Genomic DNA, 17,532 nt, shown 5'->3' with positions numbered 1-17,532 from the left:
TTAAATTAGAGCTAAGTGCTGCACAACTTCTTATCTCTGCACAGTGGCTAGTTGTAGATCTGTATATTAAGTGCCATAGGCAGAAAAAAATATCTTTTTTGATGAAAATTGATAAATACACTAATTGGTAAGAGAGAGAGAGACAGAGACAGAGACAGAGACAGAGACAGAGACAGAGACAGAATTGGGATTGTGTAAAATCTATGTATTCTTTTTGGTACCATTGTCATTTTCTCAGTCATGATCTTGACAATCAATGACCATGGGAGGGCTTTTCATTTCTGCTGTTTCCTTCAACTTCTTCCTGGAGTGTCTCAGCTTTCATTGGACTAGTATTTCACTTTATTTGTTGTATTAATTTCAAGATTTTGTTAGATTTCTTTCTTGAGACATTTGTATTTGGAAAGCAAGAAGGTTTTCATTTATTAATTTTTTATCCTGCTTCTTTGCTGAATGGGTTTATCAACTGTACAAGTTTCTGGGGGGAGTCTTGGAAGTCTTTTATGTATAAAATCTATAAATAAATATAATTTGACATATTAGTTCCTATTTGTATCATTTTTATTTATCTCTTGTCTTCTTGTTCAAGTTTAGACTCCAAATACTACATGGAACAGAAATGGAGAGAGTAAACTCTAAGGGTACAGTATCATCCTAGACCCACCAAGACTAAGTTCTCAGAACAAAGGACAAAGACAGAAGACATATGACAAGGGAAAAGAGGGAGGGAACAAGAATGAAAGGGAGCAGGTATTATTATGTGAGACAAAGGACTGACTAGATAGAGAAGAAACAGACATAGCCCATAGGAAAATGGCAGTTTATAAAGATAAAAGGGGACTCCCCCCCTTTTAGGATAAGGTATTTAATTATCATTGGGCATGTTAATTACATGATTGCTGGACTTCAACACTTTGATGCTTGGTTCATGGGAATTAGCCCCGGAAGAAGGAAATAGTCAAATAAGGAAATAGAAGTTGGGGGCTAGCTTCAGGAATGTAATCTGACAGTTTTTAGAAAAGAGAAGGAGTGAGGGAGTAGGGCAAGGCCTGCCAGAGCCATGTTTGTGAGCTGGCTAGAGTCTCTTCATTCCCAGATTTTTGTTTTATCATTGGGTCATAGGCTGCTTCCTGCTGACACTGAGTTGTTGTTGTTAGGGGACCCAAGGAAGCTTGGTTGCTAGTCTAGGTTGGGGAAAGCAAGTTGTGCCAGTCTATGTCCAGGTCCTGTAAGACCATCTGAGGCTAAGGAAGTGTAGTCTGTGAGGCTGGACCAAGATGTTGATTCCAAGGACACATTTGAGGATGACACTGGAGTTTCTGGAGCAGTCTACAGTTGATTTAAAATTGGTTGAAACAGAGGAATAGAGATAATGTTAAGGAATTTAGAAAAAATTATCTTGGATATAAATTTTAAACGTTTAGGTTCATTATCCTGGTGGTTGAGAAAAGGAGTCCCAAGACCAAGGAAATGGGGAGAGAGCTCACCCTTACAAACAAGCAATAGGCAGAAAAACTTAGGCTGTTGGTTGGCAGGAATACTAATCTGGAGTTTGAGATTTCTTGGGAGGAGCCAGAAAATTTTAGATAATTTGGCTATATAAAGTTAATTCAGGAAAAACTCTTATCTAAAGGCAGGGTCAGGGTCTGGTTGTGAAGAGAAGAATACAATTTGAGAGGCTTTTGTTACATTGTTTGTCTTTCCTTGGGTGTTCAGGTGGGTTCTGAAATTGAAATATTTTAGCAACATGGATGATTGGGAAGGCTTTTGACAAATGTAAGAGGGAAAGTCTTTAACAGCTTTGAGGGTTGGTGTGGAAAGTTTGGAAGAACTTAGCTTTGTTTGCTAAAGGGAGGCTTGGACAGTCAGGAGGACAAGTGGTCAGTAGTGAGGGTAGGGCATTGGCAACTGGGGTATCAACAGTGAGAGGGATTGTGACTAATGGAAGGTATTGAAGAGAGATGCAAAGAAAGAACTGGGAGACATTGAAGTAGGTATCAGTGGAGTTTAGGAGAGAATTTGTTGGATGACCTTGACACAGATGAGGGTTTGGGCATGAGAGTGTGTGTATGTGTCAGAGAGTAGATGGCTTGGGTTTAGTTGTGTCTTTAACTGGGAATGTAGAATTTGTTTAAAGTGGTTGATGCCTGAGTACATCTGGACAGTTAATAAACTTAAGAGAGTCATTTGGAGGTGGATGTCTGGCAATCATTTGGATCATGAAAAGTAGAAGTGTGAGAAAAAAAGATGTGTGTGAAATAGGCAGTCATGAGGGAACAGGAACCGGAGGGTGAGGATGTGTACTAATAATGGAAGGGGCAGTGTGATGAGGGTGAGGATGTGTACTGACAATGGAGGGGTCATCCTGATGAGGGTGAGGATATGTACTAGTAATGGAGGGGTCAGTCTGATGTGACCATCTAACAGGAAGGAGATGTCATCTGTATAAAGTGTAGACAGAAATAGCTAGAAGATCCTCTTGTGTATGAGAGGGATGGAGGGGGTTCTTTGAGAGATTTTTTTTGACAGGACTGTAGAAGATGTGAGGCAGAAAGGAGAATATTTTAAGCTTACAAAAATATTTATAGATGGGAGAGAGGTAGCTCAGAAGTAGCTTGGTATAGGAAATGTATTTAGAGACCCATGAGCAGAAGAAATTGGCCATGAGGGAAGGTAAAGATAAGAAGTGACAATGACCAAGGTGGTCTTAAGGTAAAGTATTATGGATGGTATGACAGATAATTCTAGATAGGAGACTTGGAGAAGAGAGATGAGCCCTGGAAGGTGACAGCCAGTAACTTCTGGAACTGAAGAAATTGAGGAGTGTGGCAATGTTAGACTGGCTTTTAGAGAGGGAAAGGCTGTAAAGAGGGTATCTATACACTGAAGCTGGTGGGAGGGAAAGGCGAAAAGGCAGGCCAAGTCTGCAGGAGTACCTGGGCAAAACGGTGAGAACTGTCTTTGAATCCCTGGGGGAGGAAAGGACAGTCCAGGTCAGTGGTTGGGGTTGTTAGGTATCAGGGTCATCTATGAAAAGGTAAAATGGTTTTGGGAGTGGACATCCAGGAATATTGAAAAGAAAGGCCATCCAGAGACTATCCCACCTGGGTACTCATCCCATATACAGACACCAAACGCAGACACTATTGCAGATGAAAAGAAGTGCTTGCTGACAGGAGCCTGATATAGCTGTCTCCTGAGAGGCTCTGCCAGAGCCTGACAAATACAGGGGTGGTTACTCGAAGCCAACCATGGGGACCCTAATGGAGGAGTTAGGGGAAGGACTGAAGGAGCTGAAGAGGTTTGCAACCCCATAAGAAGAACAACAATATCAACCAACCAGACCCCCTCCCCAGAGCTTCCAGGGACTAAACCACCAACCAAAGAGTACACATGGAGCAACCCATGGCTCCAGCCACATATGTAGCTGAGGATGGCCTTATATGGCATCAATGGGGAGGAGAGGCTATTGATCTTGTGAAGGCTCAATGCCCCACGGTAGGGGAATGCCAAGATGGGGAAGCAGGAGAGGGTGGGTGGAGGAGCACCCATATAGAAGCAAGGGGAAGGGGGAATAGGATAAGAAGATTCCAGAAGGAAAATCGGGAAAGGGGATAACATTTGAAGTGTAAATATGTAAAATATCCAATGAAAAAGAATGCATCTTTAATACTTAGGACTGAAAAGTGAGTGGTAGGTATTATCGGGATATTGGAGAAGATGCCAAAGGGTTAGAGACTTAAGGGGCTAAAGGGACAACAGTCAGTGGAGTGAAGTTCCTGGAATAAGTGAAAGGTTCTGATAGGTGTTTGTTTGTTTGTTTGACTGTTAATGTGAAATTATTGTAGAGTAAAGAGGTATGACACAGAAATGATGGGTCTGAGGCCTAGGCAGAAACTGGTTAAGAGTAGGAAGTTTTCAGGATTGGCGATGTAGGCAGAAGGGTCATTGAGTATGGTCGAGAGGGGGTTAGGATGTGCAGCAATGAAAAAGGAGATGGTACCCCATGCAATGGGATTGACTAAGAAGTGAGTAGAGGCCAACAGAGGTTTGGGGATTTTGGAGAGTCGGTATGTTCACATGGAGGCTGAGAAAGGAAGAGGAGAGATGTAGGAGTATCCTAATGGCTGTTGTCGTGGGGAAAAGACAAAATTTATGCTTGAATCTGATAGAGATGACATCCTTTCCTAGTAAAGAAATAGGAAATGAGGAGAAAAAAAGACTTGAAAAGAGCATGTTAATGGGTTGTGTATTCTGACTACAGATGAGGGAGAGGGATAAGTGTGACCCAAACAGTAATGTAGAGAGGAGTAAAGAAATATTGAACAACTTTTCATATACCTTAAATTGTATTCCCAGACCCATACATTACTTTTTCAAACCTTTATTACTTACTTAAGCTTTATATCCTCAGACCTATGTATACTTTAGTTACTTTCTGAGTCCCACATAATTTTTATCATTCATTTTCCTTGACCTACATGATTTACTTGTCTGTTTCTCATAACCTTTAAGAACTCCAAATTGCTATTAGTGTGAAGCCTGTCAGCAAGGCAAACTGTACATATGCAATGGACTGACCAGGCTTCTGTGTGTTTGCTGTTGTTAAAGATACAGTTCACCACCAATGTCATCAGAGATCTGTGAAGGATAAATCTAAGTACTAAGTATAATGTAAAAAGGATTTGTACAGATCAAAATGACAGAGACTTACTTAGATGGTCATCTGAGGCTTAGGTGGTTCCTTGTAGAAGCAGTCAATCTTCAGATGTCAGAAAAGAGCAGCATTCAATATTTCCTGTAGAGGAAGAACTTGGGAAAACTGACCTTACCTTTGACAAGGCAAAGCACAGCAGTCAATTGCAAAATGTCTGCAGTTTGTGCAGGTTCCTGGCAGCAGGTGAGGCCATCAGGAAGCTTTTCCCGGTGGTAAGCATGACCGTAGTCCAGATGGAGTTGTCAGTGACGTGTCCCATCTGTTTTCTTTCGAGACTTTAAAGCTTCTTCTTGAGAACAGAGTGCCTCTATTTATTGTGGGAAGTTTGTTTTGTTTTGTTTTTGAACATTTTAAATGTTATAGTCACCAGATCTCAAAGGCGTTTGAAGGCCATTAAGTATATTCTACTAAGTATATCTGAGTTTAGGCTTAACCTTGAAAACACTACACACACACACACACATACACACACATATATATACAGGAGGCTAACTAAAACTTATTTTGGTAATTAATTGTGACTAATAGTATAGTTCTGAACACATAGAATTTCATTATTTGTAAGGTAACTGATTTTTAACTTGTATGTTTTAATTATCTTTAACAGAGTATAATAAGTTAATACTGCTTTAATAAGATTAGGACTTACAGCTTTATCCCTGTTAACTTTGAGCCTTAAAGTTTGAGTTGAAGATTTAACTGGAGGCCTTTTAGCATGAAAACAAACCATAAACCATAGATGTAGTAAATGTTTGTCATTACAGAACATTACAGGCTTTATTTTTAATAACTCAGTTTAAGCTGTAGGCAGTGCCAGGACAAGAACTAGTTAAGGTAGGACAGGGGCAAGGATCTTGGCAAGAAAGGTATGAGATAGCAAATATCATAAATTATATTGTAGCTTATTTGGTCATCAGCAGTGGAGAATTTGGCTTTAGGAAGAGAGAGGGGCAGAGGACACAGTTGTAACAGTGTATCAGCGGGGCAGAGAAGGCAGTTGTAACAGTGTATCAGCAGGACATAGCTGAGGTGGGAGCAAGTCTGGCCTAGATGGCCAGTCAGCTGTCAGGCAGGGAATTTGGTTTTAAGACAGAAGGAGAAAGGCACACTGGACTGAAAGGAGTGGCGTTTTAGAGATAAGGCTGTGAGGAGGAGGCAGGACTGTGGGAGCAGCACAGTTAAAACAAGCTTCTTGACCTGAGGTGGTAGAGTGGGCATGGGTCACAGTAGCTCTATATGGGTCTAAGGAAGCTGCAGGGTTTCCAGGTGGAAGCTGAGGTACTGAAGGGATGTCACAGAGTCCCAGAGGACCTAAGGGGTTACTGTATGTCAGTCATGGTCCCAGGAAAGCTCCAGTTCCTAGAGTCACACGAGAGAATGATGGGTTGTGAGTTGCTAAGGAGCATTGGAGAGGCTGAGTTGGGCCATTGACTCCTGGCTGGATTGAGCTGTGCAGAATGGGCGGGGCCACCATGAGAGTGAGTGTGGCTGCAGAGCAGATGGTCAGGGATAAGGAGGGGCCTCTTGGAGAGTCACCTGTGATCAGGCAGGATGAAAGGAAGGGAGGGGGCATTTAGACATCTGTGGGCAGTAGGATAGCAGCAGCAGTAGCAACTTATGCCTGAAGGGTGTGGCCTGCAGTGTCAGAGCCAAGGGGGCTAGCTGAACTGGCAACTCCCGCACTTGGCAGTACAGTGTATCTGGCAGTCAGTATTCCTGCAGTGCATATAGGGTTAAATAGGGCATGAAACTGCACAAAGTTCAGAAAGTGTAAGAGTCACAGAGGGCTTAGAGCAGACAGACGTGAAAATAGACTTATTCAGGTACCATATTCAGGTTATTGCTGGGCTCTAAAGTGCACCATTAATATAAGTTTTTTAAGTGGGGGAAAGTGTTTTCACCATCAGTGGAGGCTCTTGGGCCAAAACTGAGAAACAGAACAACCTCTTTTATTTCAAGAGGCTGGAACAGAATCTGTAGAAAGGCAAGGGTCCTCACCCAGACTCCATCACCAAGAACTTCAGGGGGTCCAGGCCCAGTGGGCTCAGAAAATTCAGGACATGGTGACAGGGTTTCCAGATAGTTAAGAGCAGACACTGGTGGCTTCCAGCAGTGCAGCTATCAAATGTGAAAGGACAGAATCTCAACCACACCAAACTGGAATGTGCTCATCAGAAGTGTAGGAATGCAAGGAGTTTAGAGGAAAACTCACCAATTAGCTATTGCTGGATGGAGAAGGCTGGCATCTGAATGTCGGGGGTTGGGGCCTATAGACTGACACCTGAGTTTAGCATCAATGTTAAAGTACAGTCTAGGCTCAGGACCATCAAGAGCTAGTTCTCAGCATGGAGGAGATCTATTTGCCTCAGAAGGACAAAGGGCAGGGAATAAGAGACAAGGGATAGAGGGTGACAGAAAAGGATGAGGGAACAAGGGAGATGGGGAAAGGGTATTTGTCCCAGATGTGGACAAAGGACTGCCTCTGGATAGAGAGGAGACAGACATGATCCATAGGAAAAATGGTAGTTTATAAAGGTAAAAGGGGAAACCCCATGTTAAGATAAGGTGTTTAATTTTATCTGGGCATGTTAAGTAAGTAAGCCAAAGGGGGCCTTTGATTGCTAAACTCCAACAGTTTGGAAATGGCCAAATAAGGGAATAGACTTTGGGGATAGCTTCAGTGTCCCTTAATGGACATTGTGGTTGTTTGAATAGGAATGGCCCATATAGATTCATGTGTATCTATGTTTGACCCGTAGGAAGTACTACTTTCAGGAAGTCTGGCATTATAGGTATGGCCTTGGAAGTGTGTCACTGCAAGAGTGAACTCTGAGGTCTCAGAAGCTTGAGTCAGTTCTCTCCCTGCTGCCTGCAGATCAAGATGTACATCTCTCAGCTCCTTCTCCAGCACCATATCTGCCTGCATACCAACATCTTCCTGCCATGACAAAAATGGATTAAACCTCTGAAACTGTAAGCCAACCACTGTGGGGTAGTGGACCACAAGAGGAAGCCTGGTAAGGTTGAGCTAAATGCTAGAAGCCCCAGAGGCCCTGAAGGGACAATAGGAGTTTCTCCTGCTCCAGGCACCAGTTCCCTGACACATAGCTGCAAGCCCCATAGATTTGTGGTCATCAGTCATGTAAGGGCAATGCCCCAAGCCTCTCTATGTGTAGATGAGGCATTCCTAACATTTCAGACCAGGACAGTAGGAAAAAAAGCAGTGACCAAGGTCAAGTAGGCTCAAAGCAGAGTTCTCCATGCTAATGAGGGACCTAGAGGCCCAGAGGGCATTGCCAATAAGCTTCCCTTCCCAGACATTCCTCCCTGCAAAAGGTATTTAATCTCAGGACTACCCTGAAAAGTGGGATATGATTTTACACATCCATTTTCTGCCGTGACAATAAACTGTTTAAAACCATGGACTGCTTCTTTTCATTGAGACTCACTGTGGGGAGCCATGGAGAAGACCTCCCCCTTCAGAGCCACAGCTTAGTCTCCTTGTCCTAGTCTCTCTGCTCCCAACCACAACTGCCACCAAGCCTGCATCAACCTAGCTGAGGACAATCATCCCTGTGAGACAAGCCAGAGCTCCACCTCCCCACCATACACACACACACTTCGGGCCTCAGCCGGAGGCCCCCAACTTCATTCTCTGTTCCTCTGCAACTCCAGCAGCCTGGATATCTAAGAGTCTGAGAACCCCACAGCTCCAGACTCATCACAGGCCCTGAGACCCCCCCCCCTCCCCATCCAGTCTGTCTTTCCATGTCTCAAACTGTGCTTTCCCATCCCTGGAGCAGTGTCTTGGAGCTTCCTTTTAGCCTAGCACCTGCCCCAGCAGTTTTGTAGATGCTGTCACATTCCCCATAGCAGAGTGTCACATTCCCCATAGCAGAGGGCCAACAACCCTACAAGTCACAGTTAAATGTTTTCCTATATAAGAATTGCTATGGTCACAGTGACTGTTCAGAGCAATAAAACCCTAAGACAGAAGTTGGTACCAGGGACTGGGGTATTGATGTGATAGGCCTGACAATACTTTAGTTTGGAGGAATGTACATTTTGGAACTATGGATTAGGAAAGCAGTAGAATACTTTAAGCAGGACTTAATGGGCCATCCTAGAAAATAGTGATACTCAGACTAAGTAGATTGTTCGAACTGTAGGGACCTGGCTCAAGAGGTTCCAGAGAAAATTTTAGTATGTGGCCTAGACATCATTGTTGTTATATTTTGGCAAAGAATGTAGCTGGGTTTTGCCCTTGTCCAAAAAGTCTGCCTGAGGCTAACATGAAGAGTTTTTGATTAATTTCATTAGCAGAAGAAATCTCAAAACAGCCTAGTACAGATTCAGTCCTATGGTTATTAGTGTTCACTTTTATGCAGATCTATAATGAAAAGGAGCAAGCTGAGCTAGGAAAAATAGAAAATGTACAATTTGAGGAGGAAGGGAACACCAGTGGGATGGAGATAAGTCCTGTGTTCAAGGAGATAAACAGATTAAAGAAAAGCCTGATGATAAAAGGGATAAAGGGAATGGTAACCTCAGGGGAAGATCCCACCCAGCAATGTTTCCAGTTTATGAAAAGGAATTCTAAAAAGCTCAGATCTGGGTGTGGTGGTACATGCCTTCAATTCCAGCATTCCAGAGCCTGATGCAGGAGGATTTCTGGGTTCAAGGTCAACCTGATATATAGAGAAAGTTCCAGGACAACCAAACTTTGATAATGAAGGATACCATTGCAAACAGAAAGCTGGTGAAGATGTAATAGAACAGGAGGGGCCATGTTCCTGCCCCAGAAAGCAACAAAATGTGGAAGTTTTTAGCCACATAGCTCTGGCTTTAGAGTCAAGAAGAGAAGAAAAGGGTTGTGGAAGCTCTATCCATGACTAAGCAGAGATGCTGAGGCTAGGTATATGTTTAAAGCTGTGAAGGTTTGAAGCCTGGATTGCCTTGGAGACCTCAAAATTTTGGAGATGCCAGAGCCCCGGGATACCTGTCAAGGAAAGCTGTTAACAGGGAGTAGAACCACCCCAAGAGAAAGAAATGTGTTTCAGTCAACTAAGTTGAAAGGAGTTGGAGATCTGAAGAGCATTTTAACATCAGATGTAGAAATACAAAGTTTGAAGTTTTCCAAGTGTTGTGATGTTTTTGTACACTGTGTGAAGATGTGTCTTTATCTTTCCTTGATTGCCTAAGGCACCTTCTAATTGGTTAAAATGTAAAAACCTATAACAAAAGGCAGGATAGTAAGGTGGGGCATCCAGCTGAGCAAAAGAAACTGTAGGAAGGAGAGAGGTGTCAGAGACTCACCACTGAGAAGTGGAGGAAGCAGGAAGTAAAGCTGAGGAGAGGTAATCAGCCATGGGACAGATATAGAATAATATAAATGGGTTAATAAATTATAAGTTTGTTCAGAAATAAGCCTAGTTGAAGGTCTAGGCAAAAATTCATAAATAAACAGGTGAAGTGGAAACTTCTAATTTCTTTGGAATAAGACCATATAAGCAGTGGAAAACAAGCACTGAGCATTGGTTTGGTTTGCTCCAAAAAGCTGCCATTGAGAGAAACTTGCCCAAGAACTGCTCGTGAGGTTTGTACAGCCTCACCTCAGGCTGGTTGGTGAGCCTAACAGTTCCTGCTGAGTCTTAACTGGTGTTTGCTACAGGACTAAACTGCTGCCAAAGAAGACCAAGCTCACCCTCAAAGCACTATTGCTGAACAGGTCCACTTTCCTCATACCCTACAAACTTTTCTCTTTCATTACCTCTGCTGAGTGGTGAGCTGGAAGAAAGATTGAACCCTTACTAAAAGTAGGGTGCAAAAATTAAGCCTACAAATAGGTCTCCATGGCATCATTCAGGAAATGGACAGACATAGAGAACCAAGTGGCTACAGCCCATCTGGTCTTCAGTCTTGCTTCTGTCCAGTATTTCCTTACCATGTTCCCTTTCCTCCATATGGAATGATGGTGTATATCCTGTGCCGTTTTATGCTGGAAGTTTGGGAGCTCCTTTTTGATTTTGATTTTGATTTTATAGGGGATTACAGTTAAGAGATCATATAAGTCTCAGAAGAAATTTTAAGCTTTAAACAAGTTTGAGACTGTTATAGACTATGGGGACTTTTGAAGTTGCACTAAATGCATTTTGCATTTTACATTATGTTATGAATACAAGCCTATATGGGCCAAGGACTGGTATGTGGTTGATTGAATAGGAATGCCCCCCATAGACTTGTGTTTATAAATGCTTGATCTATAGGAAGTGCCACTATTAGGAGGTATGGCTTTATTAGAGTAGGTGTGGACTTGCTGGAAGATGAGTGTCAATGTGGTGTGTGAACTTAGAGGTCTTGTATGCTCAAGTCAGTTCTCTCCTTGCTGCCTGCATCAAGATGTCCAGATTTCAGCCCCTTCTCCAGCACCATGTCTGCCTGCCCACCACCATGCTCCTACTATGACAATAATGGACTAACATCTGATATTGTAAGCCAGTCCCAGTTGAATGTTTCCCCTTATAAGAGTTGCCACAATCATGGTGTCTGCTCACAGTAATAAAAAATTCTAACTATAACAGACATTTTCTACTTGTTCCTGATTTAATAGAAATGCTTTTCCTTTTTTGCCATTTAGCTTGAATGTTGATTGTGGCTTTGTTTTTCCCTGCCATGATAGACTCTTATGCCTCTGAAATGTTAAGGCAAAATAAACATTTACTCTCAAAATCCACTTTTGGTCATAGTGTTTTATTATAGAAACAGAAAAGTAACAGATATACCAAGTATTAGTCTTGTCTCCTCATTCACCATATTATCATTTACTTTTTACAAGGTAGAAATGAAAGTAATTGAAGCTGAGAAAACCAGATCACAGAGTTTACAGTAGAGGAATGTTGTTCAGCAGTTTCTTCCAAGGTTGAAACATTCCTTTAAGCAAGGAAGCTCTTTGAGACAGAAGGTAAACAACTCAAAATACCTCCAGGAAGTCACTGAAACTGACAGGATTCACTAGGCCCCTTCTTCCCAGGAGGAAACATAAAGAGAGATGAATGTCACACTCAAGACAAGCCAGCTGCAAAGAAAGACTCTCATACAAAGTTGCAAAGAAGACTCCAAGACCATACCAGCTGCCTGGAAGAAGCAGACATCAGCACATCTGCCTGGAAAGGGTTAAAAGCAACTGAGCCTCCTAGAAAGGATTCTCTCCAACCTTTGAGCTGCCTGCTGAGGTAGGTTTTGGTGACACAGCTGTCATTTAGTCATTTTTGCTCCTGCAAGTAACCCTTCCCCTGTATTCCTGTGAGGTACTTTTCTAAAACTCCTTGGTTCACTGCATTGGACACCTGTGCTATTCACACTTTGGTCTGTCATGGACTTCCTACCTAGGGTGGGTAGATGCATTTGCTGTGTTTCCCTAGGAAAAGTCTTACCATTAACAAGAAATTGTCAAAGCTCCTAGTATTAAGAAACATTGTGACTACAGCATTGAAGAACTGTCTTTTTAGCCTGTGCTTATCTATCCTTAAAACACTGATAATAGAAACAAGCCTGTTAGATAATTATCTGAGTTAGATAATTTTCATGTATTGCTCAGTCTTCCCAATAACACTGTTTTTATAAGAGGTATTATTAATGTTGTTTTATGGGATGGAACCAGATCCCTCATCCATTTCCCCTGGACTGGACTATTCTGGGCTTTAGGTCTCAGGCTGTAAATCATTTCCCACACAGAATTACACTTGTAATTCTGTGTGGGAATTACAGGCTGTAAATCATTTCCCACACAGAATTAGACTTGCTCATCTAGCTGGCTCTTTCCCAAACTTTTGATCACAGATGTCCTAGGCACAAAAGAGAAAATTGGATATGTTGATTTAAATGACATCTTGGCTAAGGAAGCTAATTCTAGACCTCTGGGAGCTGAGAGGTTGGGATAGCCCTAACTTCTCTCATTTATATAAAATGTACCAATCATTTCCTGAATCCACTCATGAGAATGGTGGTAAGGACAGATTTTGGGAATTCCTGATCTAAAAATCACATAAGCATAAGAACCCATAGGGTTCTGAGTTTACAACCCATTTTGTTCCAGACTTTCAGGAATCAATGAAGGTGTCCCTGGGCTTCCTTGGAGAAAGATTTGAAATAGCAGGCTTCAGCACCTGCTACTCCAAGGAAAGATACACATAGGACTGATCTCTGGAGCTTTCAAACCCTAACTTTTCTATGTTCCTGTTCTTTGCTATTTGGGGATTTTATATCAGGTAAGATCTCAAATTCAGGGTTTTATATTAGGTAAAATGATATGTTTTACCTAATCATCCAGGCAGATACATAGAAAAGTAGCTTAGAAAAAGATGTGCTATGATGCTTGGGTGTTTTATCCCATCAATTTTTTGAATACTTTGAAGCTGACTTTAACATGTTTTATTTTCTATCTTGGAAGGCTTATCCCTCATATTCACATGATTGTATGACCTTTAGAGCAAAAGAAATCTGACAAATCCTTTTTTGGCAATGAGTTTTGGGTCACTGACAAGGAAAATAAGTACATTTAAAGGAAATGGGTACACTTGCGAGGAAGCAGCTAGTGAAAGGTTAGGGAATGCTAACTTCACAGGAGCTGATCTCTGCCAACAAACAACTGACTTCCATGAAATGTAAATATTTAGAGGAAAATATAACCTGCATTTTCCTTATGAATGTTGTCCCTTTGAGCTGGTGTCTCTGTATGTGAGTCAGGGTGCTCTTACACTCACACCTCAAGCCTCAGCTTCTGTAGAACTCAGATTACAAGTGTCTGCCTGTCTGGTTAGCTTGTTTCTGAGTAATATATTAAATTTAGACAAGATAGATTTAAATATGTGTTTCTAATGCTGTAATTTTGGTCATGAAAGTAACCAAATCTCCTAATAAGCTAAGGATCACTCTGGATACCATGGCCTCAAACTTAATAGTAAAGGAAAGTTCTTATTAAATTATTTAACTAACTGAAAATAACATTCGTTTGTATAAAACGCAGAATCATTTGTTGACACAAAAAAATTCTAATTTTCTTTCTGTTTTTAAAAATTCTTTGGTTTTCACAATTCAGGCATGCATTATCGGTATACATTGTGCTTTTTCTGAACTGTTTCTGTGGATATTTAGCTTTTGAGATAATTTAATCTATTTTATATTTTGTGTTTCCTATTCATGAAGAATTTTTTCAAAATTGTTAATTTTATTTGAAAAATATTTTAATGCCTACTTTACATTTTATAGATCTAATTCATTTAATTATTCCTCCTTATAAAAACATTAAAGTTGTTATTTCTTTTCATTTTGAATATGTGCTCTGAAACATCTTCATCCATAAATAAGACTTGTAACCTAAGGAATATGTGGCTAAAGTCATAACCAGTGATATGTCCCTTGTCCCTTGGAGTCAGATCTCAGAAGATATCAACTACTATTTATCAACACCGGATAATACAAGTAAATAAATCTTTGTCAGTTTACTGCTTTAAGCAGTTTGCTCTTTTTAATTGTGTCTTTGTAACTTATGAGATTAAACCAATTGGGCATTTTCATTCATAAACCTCTTCTCTCTATATATGTATATGTTTGTGTATATCTATATGTACATATATATAAATATATGCATGCATGTGTGTATACTTGTTGATGTAAATACATAAATACATAGAATGATTTTTCTGTTTTCCAATGGTCTGGGTCTTACTCTCCCCCTCTGACTTCTTGGCAGCCCTGAGGAAAGACTCTGTTTTCAAAGTTGCCTGCCTAGTTGCTGAAAATCTTCTACAAACAATGTGTGATTATTATTTCAGACTACTTCACAGACATTTTAAAATGTCTGTAAAAAATAATGTCCTCTTGTCTCTAAACCATATTTGTTTCCTTGCTGGGTTCCCCGGAGTTCTTTGGTTTGCTTATATTTTTAAATTACCAAGAATATTATATATTCTTATTTTTTATATAACTAAAAGTATTTATTTCTACATTTAACCATTTTCTGAATATATTAAATAGTTAGCTTCTACTTGCTAAGTTGAGTCATCCATTTATCTTCTGGTTAAAATTAAAGTAAATATTTTGAAAAAATAAATAATAATATGAATTTTATTATTTTTCTCTCTTACCAAAAATCTCAAGTGTATTGAAAGCTATATGTTTTGGGGATGAGACTGCTCAGTAGCTAAAGAGCTTTTGTATAAGCATAGAAGAACCTGAGTTTGGATCCCTAGCACCATGTAAAATCTGGACATGTCATCATCTGATTAAAATACCTACATTGAGAGAGTAAAAACCAGCCAGGGCCTCTCAATCTAGCCAATCACTGAGTTCCAGGAATAGTGAGTCAGCTTATCTCACACAATAAGGAGAGCAATTTGGAAAGACATATCACATTGATCTCTGCCCTCCTGGTCCACAGACACATATGCAAACACATATTCACACCCCCAAAAATATACACATACCACACAACACACACACACACACAGATTAAAAAAAAAGACTTAAAGTTTGATATATGTGATAAATACATTCATTAACACCTGCATATAATTTGTGACTTCCCCTATGTTCAATATGGCAAATTTTAGCCGCATACTTGGTGGGCTCATAATAGTCCATTTAATTCTAAAGAACATGTTCTGTCCAGTTAATCATGGTGCTTTTGCATCCTTAGCTCAATAGTAATTTTCCCTTGGTTAATCATCTTTCTTAAACTGTGATATTATGTGTAAAATGCCCACAGAAATCTAAACATAAATAAAGGTCTGAAATGATGAGTTCTGAAGTTTCAAGTATCTTTGTAAAATATTCCAGTTCATCATGCTGTGTGTTCTCTTCACCAAAGGCTTCATTCAGGGTACTTTAAGTTAAACTCTGTGTGTGTGTGTGTGTGTGAATCCAGATCTAAAAGAGCAAAAGGTGTATTATATGGCCAATACTAAGGTCCAATTTTAAGGAACTTTAAAACTAGGGTTTGCTGCTTTGTATTCCCATCTGTGTAACTGTGAAAAATACATGAAAGAAATTGTTTGCTTCTTCAACCTTTACCAGCCACAATTTTAATTGTTTTGCTATTCACAGATCAATCAATTATCCAAATTTCTAACTAGATCCATGAAGCAAATAAACAATGTGACAGAATTCATCCTGCTTGGGCTGACACAGAACCCAGATGTGCAGAAACTCTTGCTTGTCATATTTGCACTCATCTACTCCCTTACCCTCATTGGCAACCTGCTCATTATTGTAACAGTCATCTCTAGCCCAACACTGGGATCCCCCATGTACTTTTTTCTGTCCTTTTTATCCTTCGTAGATGGCTGCTGCTCTTCCACCATGGCCCCAAAAATGATATATGACTTACTTGCTGAAAAAAAAACAATCTCCTTCAATGGCTGCATGACTCAGATCTTTGCAGAACATTTCTTTGGTGGAGTTGAGATCATCCTGCTCACAGCTATGGCCTATGACCGCTATGTGGCCATCTGCAAGCCACTATATTACATGATCACAATGAACAGGAGAGTATGTGGCTTCCTGGTTTCCACGGCCTGGGCTGGGGGATTTCTTCATGCTTTGATTCAAATTCTTTTTATGGTCTGGTTGCCTTTCTGTGGCCCAAATATCATTGACCATTTTATCTGTGACCTTTTCCCTCTCTTAAAACTTTCCTGCACTGACAACCACATCTTTGGACTCTTTGTTGCTGCCAACAGTGGGCTAATGTGTATGCTAATTTTTTCTATTCTTCTCACCTCTTATGTACTCATCTTTTGCTCTCTAAAGACTCATAGCACCGAAGAACAGCTGAAGGCTCTCTCCACCTGTGCCTCCCATATTACAGTGGTCCTCTTATTCTTTGTACCCTGCATATTCGTTTACCTTAGGCCCATGGTCATTTTCCCCTTTGACAAAGCTGTGGCTGTGTTCTATACTGTGATAACACCCATGCTAAACCCTTTAATTTACACCCTCAGGAACACAGAAGTGAAAAATGCCATGAGAAAACTCTGGAACCAAAGAAAACCTGGGAAAAGATTTACATGAATAGAAAGGATAGCAGTAGATTTCTTTTCTATTTTCCAAGTGTGACTCATGTATAATATTGCTATTGAACTCAGAGTATGTAGTATATTTCATTCTCCTTATCTTCTAGAATTGTATGGGTTTCTCTGTCATAAAAGTTGATATTTTACTAAAGATAAATGAAAGTTCTTCTACTTAGAACATTTTGAGCAATAAAAGTCTTTGGGGCAAAATTAATCACAAAATTTAGACAGCCATACTACCCAATTCCAGGAACAATATTGGCATTATAACCTTGCTTTTTCCAGAATAAATTATTTTCTTTGATCAAAGCCAAGGAGTGGTGTAAATTTCTTACACATATAACTATAGAATAATATAGATAACTCAATCTCTTGGATAGAAGGTGTTTTCTGGAGATTGTCATGTGTGTGAAAAAAATCTTTCACATACTTTTTTTTCCCCAAAACATCTTGTCTTGGAAAAGTCAGTATCTTAGTTTGTAAGAACAAAGGTACTCAATACATAAAAATAATGGCTATCTGAATAAATCAGAAATAACTTCTAAACACTCAAATCTGCATATGCAGTTGTAGATCAGTGATTTAGAGAATAATTTGAGACATAAGAACTATAATTATTAGAGAAAAACATTTATTCTCTGTAGCTCTTCATCTTAAATAGGGTCTTATGAATGTTTCCTCATCTTGGCATGATGAGGCATGTCCTCTGGTATTTTCATTAGGCAGATCTTGATTAGACAACCA

General features: G+C 40.2%; 1 protein-coding gene across 1 annotated transcript; it reads left to right on the top strand.

Annotated features, from left to right (window-relative positions):
- Positions 1-15,853: 15,853 nt before the first annotated feature.
- Positions 15,854-16,786, top strand: LOC110306628 (olfactory receptor 4C5-like). The gene has a single exon (XM_021178663.2). It carries the CDS (start codon positions 15,854-15,856, stop codon positions 16,784-16,786), a length of 933 nt encoding a protein of 310 aa, XP_021034322.2.
- The last annotated feature ends 746 nt before the right edge of the window (positions 16,787-17,532 follow it).

This window comes from Mus caroli, unplaced genomic scaffold (assembly GCF_978045245.1).
Source record: "Mus caroli unplaced genomic scaffold, Mus_caroli_1 scaffold_2, whole genome shotgun sequence".
In the NCBI taxonomy this organism is placed as follows: domain Eukaryota; kingdom Metazoa; phylum Chordata; class Mammalia; order Rodentia; family Muridae; genus Mus; species Mus caroli.
This window is presented reverse-complemented; position numbering and strand designations above follow the sequence as displayed.

Bases quoted from the DNA above. Each gene is read 5' to 3' on its own strand.
- LOC110306628 (XM_021178663.2), top strand. From the start codon at position 15,854: ATGAAGCAAATAAACAATGTGACAGAATTCATCCTGCTTGGGCTGACA.